Source organism: Apis dorsata, unplaced genomic scaffold (genome assembly GCF_000469605.1).
Source record: "Apis dorsata unplaced genomic scaffold, Apis dorsata 1.3 scaffold_708, whole genome shotgun sequence".
Classification (NCBI taxonomy): domain Eukaryota; kingdom Metazoa; phylum Arthropoda; class Insecta; order Hymenoptera; family Apidae; genus Apis; species Apis dorsata.
In genome coordinates this window covers 42,247-55,057 of record NW_006263879.1, presented here as the reverse complement: position 1 = coordinate 55,057, position 12,811 = coordinate 42,247, and the positions used below count along the sequence as shown (strand labels likewise).

Genomic DNA, 12,811 nt, shown 5'->3' with positions numbered 1-12,811 from the left:
TTTTTTTTTTTTTTTTTTTTTAGGTACTAAACGTGATCAAATCATTATGTGGAATGAATGCTTGTCGTTATGAATTAGATCAGATTACAGGTGGTGGTTTCCAATCACGAAGGCCACCAAGAGGACATTCAACAGGTTTTCATTTGGATAGCGGTAATCCTTCAAAAATGATGCGCGGAGGTGCCGGTTATCGTGGGAGACCTTATAGTGGAGGTGGTAACAAAGGCGGTTATTCAAGATATGACAATTATAGTGGATACAGAGGCGGTAGTAATAGAGGATATGGAATGAATAATTCACGCGGAAGAAGTAGTGGAAATAGAGGTGGTAGAGGAAGTTTTCGTAGTCGTTATTAATTATAGTTTTAAATGATCTTATTAATGATCTTTAAATAACTGTAATACATTATCTTCTATTTGAAATGTATAATATTTTTGTTTTTATATTATTTCTTTTAAAATGTTATTACATTTTTAAGTTCAAAAAAATTTTTGTTATCCCTCTAAATAGTACAAATAAAGCCTTAAAAACATTCAAAACTTGGAAGTATTAAATATATATTATCTATGAATGTAGTAGCGTCTTTTTGAAGAATTATTGCGGTAATAGAGGAATGATTCATTATAAATGAACAATCTGTATATACTCGCGTTAAGGAAACGCTATTACATTATCTAATAAAGCTTTATGGAAACAGAATGAAGATACAGCCATCTAACGGGCATGATGGAAACGGAAAAATAAGTTTCCATCTCTTGTGATTTCATAGGTTTATTTGTGAACACGTCAGGAGCTAACCATACGTCTATAGTATTGGTCGGTATTGAGTGAAAAAAATGGCGAAGGTCTACGTATAGACGATCGTCAACAGAGTTGACAGAAACTAATGAAATTGGCTAATGTCAAAAGCTACAACGTAATGCATGAAAAATGTATTCTCTAGTCCGCGCCGCCTTGGTGCGTTTCGTATGATCAGGTACAACGTTTTAGTGTTCAAGTGTTCAATCGAGTGAGAAAACAACGAGAGAAAAAAGGAGAAGCAGGAGATCCAGTGGTTGCGAAACGTCACAAATCACAACACGGAACAGGCCACTTCAAGGCAAGACGTTCCACTTTGTTTTCAGAAAAGCTTCTGATACTTAAAAATAGTGATAATATAAATGTATCATGGGGTTCACCAATTTTTTAATATGAAATCGCAATGACTAATTTAATTATATCGTTTTAAAAGTGTATTCTGATTTTGAATTGTGTATAGTGCAAGGTTATGTGCAGTTATGCGTTTGACGTTTGAATTTCTTACAAACATTTATCAAGAATTTTATAGCCGTATTTGGCAATTAATGCATCATAAAATTATGATTAATTTTGAACCGTATAAAAATTATGAAATTAATTTTTAACCACGTTTTGTTACTTGAATCTTTTTTAACAAAGTTCATAATTATTATTGAAGTAAAATCGAAGTACTAAGAACTAAGAGTTGAGTGTAACGATCGTTTCTACATTTTTATATTAGCATCTTTATATTAATATTGTTTGTTCAAATGCGCAATAATAAAAATTTACTTTCTTATATAGTTGTGCAATGCTGTTTCTGACATGTCATTCTTATCTTGTAATATAAACTGCTTATTTGGCAAAATGCCTAAAAACTACTTTAAAATATAATGTTATATATTAACGAAAAAGAAAAAATATGAATAGAATTTAAAAGAAAAACTTAAATTATAATAAAAAAATGTAATAAAAAATTTAAAAAATGTAATATTTATTTGGAATTTTTATATTTTAGGTGTAAAAAATGAGTCAAATACAAATGGATCAAGAAACAGTATATGGAACTCATGAGGATAGTCATGTGGTCATGTCAGAAAAAGTACAATCTTTGGCTGGTAGTATTTATCAAGAATTTGAAAAAATGATAGCTCGTTATGATGAAGATGTAGTGAAAGACCTAATGCCCCTCCTAGTCAATGTTCTAGAATGTCTAGACATATCTTATACTGAAAATCAAGAACGTGAAGTTGAATTAGAATTGTTAAGAGAAGATAATGAACAACTTGTTACTCAATATGAAAGAGAAAAACAATTAAGAAAAACATCTGATCAAGTATGATTTCAAGTTTTTTAGTATTTTTTAATTTTGATATATCATATGAAATAATGTATAATGATCTTTGATGAAAAATAAACTTTATGATTTTTTGAATAGAAATTATTAGAACTTGAAGATGTAGCAGAAGATGAAAGAAAAGAACTTCTATCAAAAATTGATAGTTTGGAATCAATTGTAAGAATGCTGGAACTGAAGACAAAAAATTCACATGATCACGGTACAAATTATGGCTCTCTCAGTTCATCCCTTCATAGAACATCCCTCTACAGTAGAGTAGAAAGTTTATGTTTTATGTTTATTTATTTATTTATTTAAAAATTATATGTGCATCTGGGATCTAAAATATTTGCATGCATATTTCTAAATATTTGTTTTATTATTTGATGTTTTATTTATTATTATTATTTATTATATATTTAATATATAATGTATAATTTATTTTTATATTGTATATTATATTATATTTAATTTAAATGTACATGTTATATACATTATTATTTCTATTATTAAAAATGCAAGAAAGTTTTTCATGTTTAATTTGATGAAAAAAATTTAATAGAATATTTAGATAATTATTTGGAAAACGAATGTTTTTGATTTCGATGATTTTTGGATTTTATAGCAATCAATACTAAAAACAATTGTTTTCTATATGTATAATTGCTTCAGTCTTAGTTATAACAATTAGATTTGCATATAATATTTATCATTATAATTTCATTGTCATTGACTCTATATTTTATTTTCATATTGTGCGAATTCGTAAGATACATATATATATATATATAAATAATTTAATGTAATAATAACAATTTTTTATAAATATCTCAAAAAATAAACAAGTGATATATGTATAAGAAAATTATATGTATAAGAAAAAGTTTAAAATATTCATATTCAAAAATTATTGAATTCAGAGATAATTTACTCGTTTTTTAAATAATTATTAATTAATTATTTGCATTTTGAAATAAATTTATATAATAAAAAAATTATATATAAATATGCAAATTTTTCATTTATGAAAAAAATCATTAATATTAAGACATTTGTAAGTAACTAATACAAAATTATAAATTTTTAAATTTTTCTTATGAAATCAAATAATACTCCTATAATAAAAATTTTTTTTGCATTTTTTAATATTTAAAAAATTAATATATATACATTTAAAATAGAAATTTATATCTAAGCTTATTTCAGGAATTAAAATCTAGAATATGTTTTGTAATATATAATCTTATAATTTTTTGATTATTACAATAAATATTCATCAATATTATTTTTTTTATTTGTTTAGTTGTTCGTCTTGAAGAAAAAGAAGCCGAATTGAAGCGCGAATATACTCGTCTACATGAGAGATATACGGAATTATTTAAAACGCATGTAGATTATATGGAAAGAACAAAAATGTTAGTTGGAAGTACAGAAAGATTAGAAAATTCGACTAGTGGTCGAGGTCCATCTCGCTTACCATCTCTTGGTTTAACTCATATGTCACGAAGTTCAGGACCACTAAGTTATGGCTTTCAGAGTTTGGAAGCTAGTATAAATGCAGAGGATATTCAACAAGAAAATCCATCAAATGCTGTTGCTAATTTAAGAACTGAAATGTTAGATAGTAGCAGCGAAGCTGCTATTGAGACATCTGATAAAAGTCAATTAACAGATAAACCAGCACAAGCAAATAAAACAACTGCAATTTCTAGACGTATGTTTTTTTTTTCTTTCTAGAAATCTTTTTAGAAATTTTTTAAATTTAATATTTATATTTTTATTTTTCAATTTATTTTATAGATGAAAGTCCAGAAACTGAAATACCTCCACCTTTGGTTACACCAACATCACCAACTATAGAAAAGATAGCTACTACTCCAAGTGGAAGAAGTAGAACAGAAAGAGAACAACGAAGTGGTAACACATTGTATCAGGAACTCAGTTTTCAAGATGCTGATGCATTAGGAGAAATGGATGAAGGAGCAGATATCACTGGTAATTATTTAACATTTTAATTATTATAATATAATTTTATAGTTTTAAAGTTTTAATTAATATTTTATTCTTAATATCTTAGGTAGTTGGGTTCATCCTGGGGAATATGCTTCTTCAGGTACATCTTATAAAATATATAAATATTTATATAAATATTTGCTTATTAATCCTTTGAGTTCTTCATTTTTTTATTTGCAAAGAAAGAAAAAGAAAAATTTATATTATAATAAACATAATTATTAACAAATAGCATAATATTCCTTTTGTGTTAATCAAGCATGTTTAATTTTTTTATACTAATGTTGATAAAATTAATATTTCAATAAAATCAAGAAAATTGCATGATTTTTTTAATTTAATAATATCAAGTTATCATATATTATATATTATAATTTTTAAATTAGAACTCTAAGGGTTAATATTAAAAATAAAATAATATTCATATATAAAATATGAATAAAATCAATAATAATAATAATAATCATAACAAGAAAAATAATAATAAAAAAAATAATTTTGGATATTGAAAAGAAATCATTATGCTTTAATAACTGTTTATACTATCCTTTTATTTTATCTTAAATTGTAATATAAATTATATAATTGTTGATTATAATGATTAATTAGTACAAAGTTAAATTTACAAATTTGCAATAAAATATTATGCAATAAAGTAGTAAAATGTTTATATAAATCGAAATTTAAAATAGATAGAAGAAAAATCAGTACAAATTGGAACGGAATATGAACATTCAATATTTATAAATATTGTGTATTTATAATAATTTTTAAAATTGATTATTGTTATTGTTATTTTTTATATACAATTTTATTTTTTAATTATGTGGAAAAATATATTAATATATTTTTATATTTCATTGCTTGTCTCTTTACTTCTGCTGGCTGTGGTCATATTTTGACTAAATAATTGCATGATATAAATAACTTCTGCAGTCAATGACAATTTCTTTGGTAAGATGATATATTTTTAATAATTAAAATAAATTATTTATATTTTAATGAATTATTTATGGAAAATTATATTTTATTAGGAATGGGAAAAGAAGTTGAGAATCTTATTATGGAAAATAATGAATTATTAGCTACAAAGTGAGTATTTTATTTAAATTTTATAATAGCATATAGTATTTATTATAATATTTTATATTATAATATATTTATTTTTTCAGAAATGCGCTTAACATTGTTAAAGACGATTTAATAGTTAAAGTAGATGAACTTACAAGGTAAAATTATATTTTTAAAGTGAAATAATATATAGTTATTATAATATTATAAATAGGCATTATTTTATGATAAAATATTGATAATTTTATGATAAAATTATTGAAATATGTTTTATAATATGTATTGAAATATAATTAATATGTTTTTTAGTGAACAAGAAATATTACGTGAAGAAGTTCGAGCTTTACAACAAGCTAGAGAACGATTACGGCAAAAGGTTGTTGTCCTTGAAGAAGAATTGAAAAAAGTTAAAGAAGAAGCTGAAGCAGCAGCAAAAGCAGCTAAAAGCGATGATGAAGAAGATGTATCGTTAGCACAAAGAAAAAGGTTTACTAGAGTCGAAATGGCTAGAGTTCTTATGGAAAGGAATCAATATAAAGAACGCTTTATGGAACTTCAAGAAGCAGTTAGATGGACGGAAATGATACGAGCAACAAAGACTGATCCTTCTAGTATATCAGGTGGAAAAGTATCAGTGTGGAAGTTGTTAGTATTGCTTATATAGCAAGAAATTGAAACATTGAATTCAATAATAATTTATTATTTTCAAATTTATTTTGTTTATAGTTTTAGTAGTCTCTTCACAGGACCTGCTGATCGAGGAACGTTAGTTCGCGGACCACACACATTACCTCACATGAGATACAGTGCACCAACCAATCAAGTTGTTCCAGCACCACCTTTGGATACCATGCGTAGACGTACGTTGAAAGGTCGCCATGAGTTTTTCGACCAAGGAGACACCATGTGAGAAATCAATCAAATTCTATACACGCACTTAGATATTATCAGAATCTGACATTAAAGTCTGCCAAATTTTTCTCTATCTTTTATATAGAGATTTATTTCTTTATTATCACGCTTTCTTCAATTACAGTTTTAGCATACTGTGATTGTTTCTACAACGAAAATTTTTATAAAGAGATACTCTCAATACACAAACTTTATGCATAAAGTTTATTTTAATATTTTTATCAAAGCTATTGCAAGATGATAAGAGATTTTTTCTCTTGATGGGATAGAATTTTATTATGTTGACTTTTGAGTAATATTTTTTGAATCGACATCATCTTTCCAGATTAGAGTCCTCTTTGGTCAGTTGGGATCCGTAATCTTTTGTCGCGAGTCTCAATTACTCTTGATCATTCTTAAGAAATGTGAGTCATTTCTAAATAATTTGCCTGAGCAATTTTTAAATGTGATGGTTTATAACAAATTGTCGTTACAATTTCTCTATACCTGCCATTTTTTAAAGAAAAAAAAAATTATGAATGTATTTTTTATGCGCAATATCATATGCGCTTACAATAAAGTACTGAAATAGGATTATGATCCATTGCACATAGATAAAACTTTTCTCTTTTGACAATCTTATTCTTATTAATATATCTATTTGTCATATATAAATCAAATTATAAATGATCATTTGTATTAAAATGGAATATTTCTTATATATATTTATTATATCAATCGATCTACCACTCATAGTGGGGATATATTTAAAAATAGTAATGATTAATCTTATAAATTGTCTGTTATCATTGCAAAATCATGCTTAAAAAGCAATAGTTTTGTAAATAAAAATTTGTACATTTTTAAAAGAAAATAATATATATGATCATCATTGATCAATAAATAAATGAAATTTTGACTGTGTTATAAACTTGGCTTTTATTTCACTCTTGCTCTGCGCTTTGATTTTTCGTTCGGGTTTCGTCCTTGCCTCTCCTTCATGGCGTTGTCAAGAGATACCTGGTTATTCTGGTTTTCGGTGGGGTGCTTTTTGGCCAGCAGGTAAATCTGTTCTGCTCTATGTCTAACTTTTCGCTTCTAAACGTGGATATATATAAATCTTATTGTGCAAGTAATAACGAACCTGAACATTATTATACAAGATGATGAAAAGTACTATCGGATTAAAACTACATTTGAATTCAAGAAAATGTTCTGTGATCAAGAGAGTCTTCGTAGGAATATATGGTTGAACAAACAACAACATTCAGTAAATTTACTAACTTTATAACTTCTATAAATTCTGTCTTGATCATATTTTTTTAAAAAATAATTTAATAATTAACTTAATCTTGATACATTTTTACAGATCTTCTGAGAAACTCGTAGCGAGACGTGCAAATGAACGAAGAGAACAATATCGTCAAGTTCGCGCTCATGTTAGAAAAGAGGATGGACGATTACACGCTTATGGTTGGAGTTTACCTGGAAAACCAAGTGCTCCAGTTAGACAACCTGTTCCTGTGCCTGTCTATTGCAGACCTTTACAGGAATCTGAGCCTGGCATGAAGGTATATTTATTTTTTATTTATATATAAGTTAATTATATTTTTTATAACTAAAATAGTAATATATTATTTGCATTTATACAGTTATTATTATAATTTTTTCTTTTTTTTTTTTTTTTTTGTTTTTCATTATTTAGATATGGTGTGGTGCTGGTGTAAACTTAAGTGGTGGTAAAACTCGAGATGGTGGTTGTATGGTTGGAGGAAGCGTGTTTTATGCTGCTGAAGCTCAAGAAATAAGTACGAACACAAAAACTGAAGCAGAAGATGCTATCGAACATTTAGATAAGGAACTTCAAGAGAATGAAAATCAAAGAGTTGAAGCAGAACAATTAGAGCAACATCTTAGCTCATTAGTATGGATTTGTACATCTACTCAAAAAATGTCAAAAGTTACTGTGATAGATGCTAATAATCCAGCTGATATTTTGGAAGTCTTTAGTGTTTGTCAAGGACATTTACTTTGCATTGCAAGTGTACCTGGAGCCAAAGAGAGTGATTATGCTCAAGCTATGAATGAAGATTCAATTCGAACTGCCAATGGAATAAATGAGATTGCTAATGAAATAAATACAACTTCAAATTCTGAACAGAATATTCAAAAAAATGAACAAGAAACTCAATCATTATTGGAAAAAAATAAAAATGAGTTAGATTCCTCAGAAGAACAAAACAGTGAAAATGTTAAAAAATCAGATGATACTAATCAAATTATCCCTATTGAATCACAAAGTTTGGAAAGTGTAGATAGTGAAACCACAAATTTAGGCAAAGTACATTTTGTAAAAACTAATTTAGAAACACCAAGCTCACAATTGGATGAAAAAAATGATACAAATGAAGAAAAACAAAATAAAATTGAAGAAGATACACCTATAGAAAAAATGTCTTCAATACAACCAACAATGTGGCTTGGAGCTCAAAATGGTGCAGTATTCGTTCATTCAGCTGTCGCTAAGTGGTCAGTTTGTTTGCATTCTGTTGAATTGAAGGATGCTGCATTAGCTATTGTGTATGTAATTTTTATCATTACTTAAAATAATTAATATTCTTAATTTGTGAAAGATATTTGATATATATATTTTTTTTAGACATGTCCAAGGACGAGTTCTTGTTGCTCTTGCTGATGGAACTGTTGCATTATTTCGAAGAGGTGCAGATGGACAATGGGATTTGTCTCAATATCATGTGATTACTTTGGGTAGTCCACAACATTCAATTAGGTGCATGACTGCTGTTAGTGGCAAAACTGTATGGTGCGGATATAGAAATAAGATTCATGTAATAGATCCAGTATCAATGACTGTTGAGGTACATAAATTTTATCTTTTTACGATTTAAATATTACAAAATTAAATAATATATAAACAAATTTTTATAAATTAAACTTCTAGTGCACCGTGGATGCTCATCCACGACGAGAATCGCAAGTAAGACAATTAGCTTGGTTAGGTGAAGGAGTGTGGGTCAGCATTAGATTAGATTCAACATTAAGACTCTATCATGCTCATACTTATCAGCATCTCCAGGATGTTGATATTGAACCTTATGTTAGCAAAATGCTTGGAACTGGAAAACTTGGTTTTTCATTTGTAAGAATTACTGCATTACTCATTTCCTCAAATAGGCTATGGATTGGCACAGGAAATGGAGTAATAATTTCTGTTCCTTTATCTGAAAGTAAGTTAAAAGAATTAATTAATTATTATGATTGAAATTTTTAATAATAAATATATATTTATCAATAAATATTTATAAATATATGTGAATATAAAATAGGTGCTGGTGGTTCAATGGCAGTATCCAGAATTCAAGCAGGAAATGCTAAAAATGATGTACCAGGTGTTGGTGTCAGAATTTTTGCCTCAGATCGTGGCGTTACGCCTGGCAGTTTTATACCTTATTGTAGTATGGCTCACGCGCAACTTAGTTTCCATGGACATAGAGACGCGGTTAAAATGTTTGTTGCAGTGCCTGGTATGTTTATTTATGTGTATTTGATTAATTTCTTAAATTATATAAAAAATATAAAATTAAAATTTATAAATTTTTTTAAATTAATATTGTAGGTCATGGCGGTCAAAGTGCAGTATCAGATGGTTCTCAACCTGCTATGCTTGTTCTTTCAGGAGGAGAAGGCTATATAGATTTTAGAGTTGGTAAGCAATTATATTAATAAATTTATTGTTCATAATATACATTATGGACAATTATATGAACAAATTATTAAGTATTATAACTATTATAATTATAATTAAAATGTAAATAATATAAAATATATTATTCAGTTTGATTCTTATTACTTTATCATTGCTATCAAAATCTTATTTTATACAATTATAACACTTGCAGCGGATGAAGCGGAAGACGAAAGTGATGTGGCGACTCATTTAATTGTATGGCAGTTGGTCAGGTATGCCCCCAGAGAAAAATGAAAATCGGTTAATGGGTTTTTATTTCGATTTACGCAACTGTTTATACAATTGAGTGGATAAATTATTTGTATTTATCAACGAAACCTGTACTAACTACTAAAATTATGTTTTATGCACGGTGTAATGAAATTCTAAACTAACAAGTTCGCAAGTAGTTAGATATATCTCTAACCTGACATTCAAACGATTTTTCTTTATGAAAATATTGAGATATAAAATGTATAAATGTTTGTCTATAGGTGTTGTCATTATATTTTTTATTTTATATCAAAAAATATGAATAATTAATCTAAAATCATTTGCTTCTGTATAGCACAAATTATTTTTATAATAATTTTCATTAATACAAAAAAACTATGTCTGCACCTCCGTTTCTGAAGCAGTTGTATATATTGTACAATTGTTTTGCTTTTTTTCATTCTCTGGGGGTCGGGCATTTCCAGCTGACATGCATCATATTGTATAAAGAATGGCTAATAACTTCTTATTCTTATTTCTATTATAAATTTTTGTTTATTATTCATTAATTGTAAATTATTTTTTTTTCAGGTGATGGAGAAGATACAGAAATAGAACGTTCTAATAATGCTGTGTCCGCTAATGCTGAAGAACACGGAGAACAAAGTCATCTAATTGTGTGGCAAGTGCAATGTCCTTTATCAGTGCCAATGAATGGCTAGCCTAGAAATTCTAGAAATATATTGATCCCGGTGTATAATTCAGTTTGAACTTTTACGTGTAAATCGAGGCGTTTAAATGGTTTACGTGATATATTATTATGAAATTGATAAATCAGATCTATCTTTTGATTAAACAATTTCTGCATCTATTTAATTATAATTACATAATAATTGTAGCGAAATATACAAATAATCGTACAAATAATGTAACGGCGAAAGAAAAAGATATTTTGTGCGACTTTTAAGAATAAGAATCATCTTCAATATTTCATTACGGATAAATCTTAAACAGAAAGCTTTTTTTGTTAAATATTGAAATTAATTTATTTCATATAAAAGACGTTTATTAGGAAATTTTTTTAAAATTGAAAGATATAATTAGATCTCTTAATGCAATACTTTATAATTTTTAATTTTTAATTCTAAAAACATCTTTTATTGAAATATTGATTCAATTTCATACGTCAATAACGTAATTTTTAATGAAATTTTTTTTTGACAATTATGCATTATATTCTTTTTGTATATTATTGCGAAGCACGTATGTAGAAACTTTTAAAACGTCTTGAAATCCAGTGTCAAAGAACGTTGGAATTATAATATTATATTTCCACCAATTAATGTGATAAATCAATAGAAAATACGGGATAATGAGTTTCAAAGCTGCCGTGACATTTGCTATCTAGCTGCAATAAAATCAAGATTATTATATTATGGAAGTCAGATAACAAACATTGTACAATGTTCATTTGCAGGGATGAGAGGTGCAACCGACCTGGATAGTATTTAAAAATAATCTATTGTAAATTGTTTCCATTAGAAAATATATTATTTTCCAAACTTAAATAATTTGATTTACATAAAAATATATGTATATGTGAAATGTAATATATTTTTTATGTTCTACTATCAACTCTTCTCCAATATTACAGTGTTTGCGCCTATTTTTTTCAAAATTAAGATCTTTGAAGAGTATTGCAATGAATTTATATAATTATGTACATAAACTATTGCGACATATTTGTATAGTGTTTTTCGTAATTTAGTTAAGTTTTTATCGATAAACGAAATAGATATGGTTTTGGATATACATATAGATACATATATACATATGAAATCATATGTTAATCTTTCATTGGTCGCTGCAATTTTAATTTATTGTCAATTTCCTTCTTATATAATTACCAAAGATGAAAAACTTATTTATATTCTTTATACGCAAGAGATAGTTTAAAAATTGTGCGTTTTAGCCAATATATGTAGCGTCCTGAAATGTAGTATAATTTCATGCATTGAAATTTAGAAAAAAGTCGCCATGATATTTGAATTTACAAGAATTTTTATAAATTCCTGTGTTATAAATGACGGACAGTGAAATTAAAAATGTGTACGATATATAAGAGCTGCGCATTTTTTGTGTGTGAGCTCGCTTTCAGTGTCGAGCTCGGAATTGTACCTGGCTCTGATGAAGCTGCAAAGGCGTTAATAAAGAAAGTTGCAAAATAATGTGTCTCAATTTACTTCTGTTAGCATAAACATAAGATGTTTCTAATATGCAATATTTATTTTGAAATTGAATTATATATAGAATTTTTTACAGTTTATTACAGTTTTCATAAATAATTTTTGAATTTTTGTTAAAACATGATTTTTATTTGAAATAAAAGAATTTACAATTAAAATCACCTTACCTATTAGGTATATATAAATATTATTATTTCTGATTTTGGATATTTAATTTAATTTCTATTTATTTGACAAAAAGGTAAATAATTTGAAGTATATATAAGAATATTTTTTTGTAAAAATAATTTTTAGTTTTTATAAAAATTGAGATTATTCAAAAGTGAGAATTTTTTTTAACAATATTTATTCATATCATATTAAGAATTCAATTAATAATTGTTTTAATAAAAAAAAAACTCGATCATTCTCCATCATATCTATATTAATACAGTTCCGATTATAATATTTCGAGTTTCAATTCGATTTCAATTATATATATTTATGCGCCTTTTGTATATATATTTGTTGAAT

At 26.6% G+C, this 12,811-nt stretch overlaps 2 protein-coding genes across 12 annotated transcripts in view; both read left to right on the top strand.

Annotated features, from left to right (window-relative positions):
• LOC102673481 (dosage compensation regulator) overlaps positions 1-539 on the top strand; it is a 5,518-nt gene extending 4,979 nt beyond the window's left edge. For both annotated transcript variants that reach the window (XM_006622519.2, XM_006622520.1), the window contains one exon: positions 24-539. In XM_006622519.2, the coding sequence (XP_006622582.1) occupies positions 24-356 (333 nt within the window). In that variant the 3' untranslated portion in view covers positions 357-539. The remainder of the gene's footprint in view (positions 1-23) is intronic.
• Positions 540-684: 145 nt separating this feature from the next.
• Positions 685-12,277, top strand: LOC102672995 (JNK-interacting protein 3). Of its 10 annotated transcripts, none has more exons than XM_031513707.1 (20): positions 685-1,099; positions 1,796-2,113; positions 2,216-2,387; positions 3,420-3,830; positions 3,917-4,111; positions 4,194-4,229; positions 5,066-5,083; positions 5,164-5,221; positions 5,302-5,358; positions 5,510-5,845; positions 5,927-6,106; positions 7,106-7,153; positions 7,461-7,662; positions 7,797-8,671; positions 8,751-8,970; positions 9,054-9,339; positions 9,439-9,636; positions 9,729-9,818; positions 10,644-10,734; positions 11,530-12,277. In XM_031513707.1, the coding sequence occupies exons 2-20, from the start codon at positions 1,805-1,807 to the stop codon at positions 11,555-11,557; spliced, it is 3,810 nt and encodes a 1,269-aa protein (XP_031369567.1). In that variant the 5' UTR covers positions 685-1,099; positions 1,796-1,804; the 3' UTR covers positions 11,558-12,277. The 10 variants fall into 10 exon arrangements, with proteins under 10 accessions (XP_031369567.1, XP_031369570.1, XP_006622577.1 ...); XM_031513710.1 differs by lacking the exon at positions 11,530-12,277 and adding an exon at positions 10,012-10,072 and having other exon boundaries at positions 10,644-11,103; XM_006622514.2 differs by having other exon boundaries at positions 2,216-2,336; positions 10,644-12,277.
• The last annotated feature ends 534 nt before the right edge of the window (positions 12,278-12,811 follow it).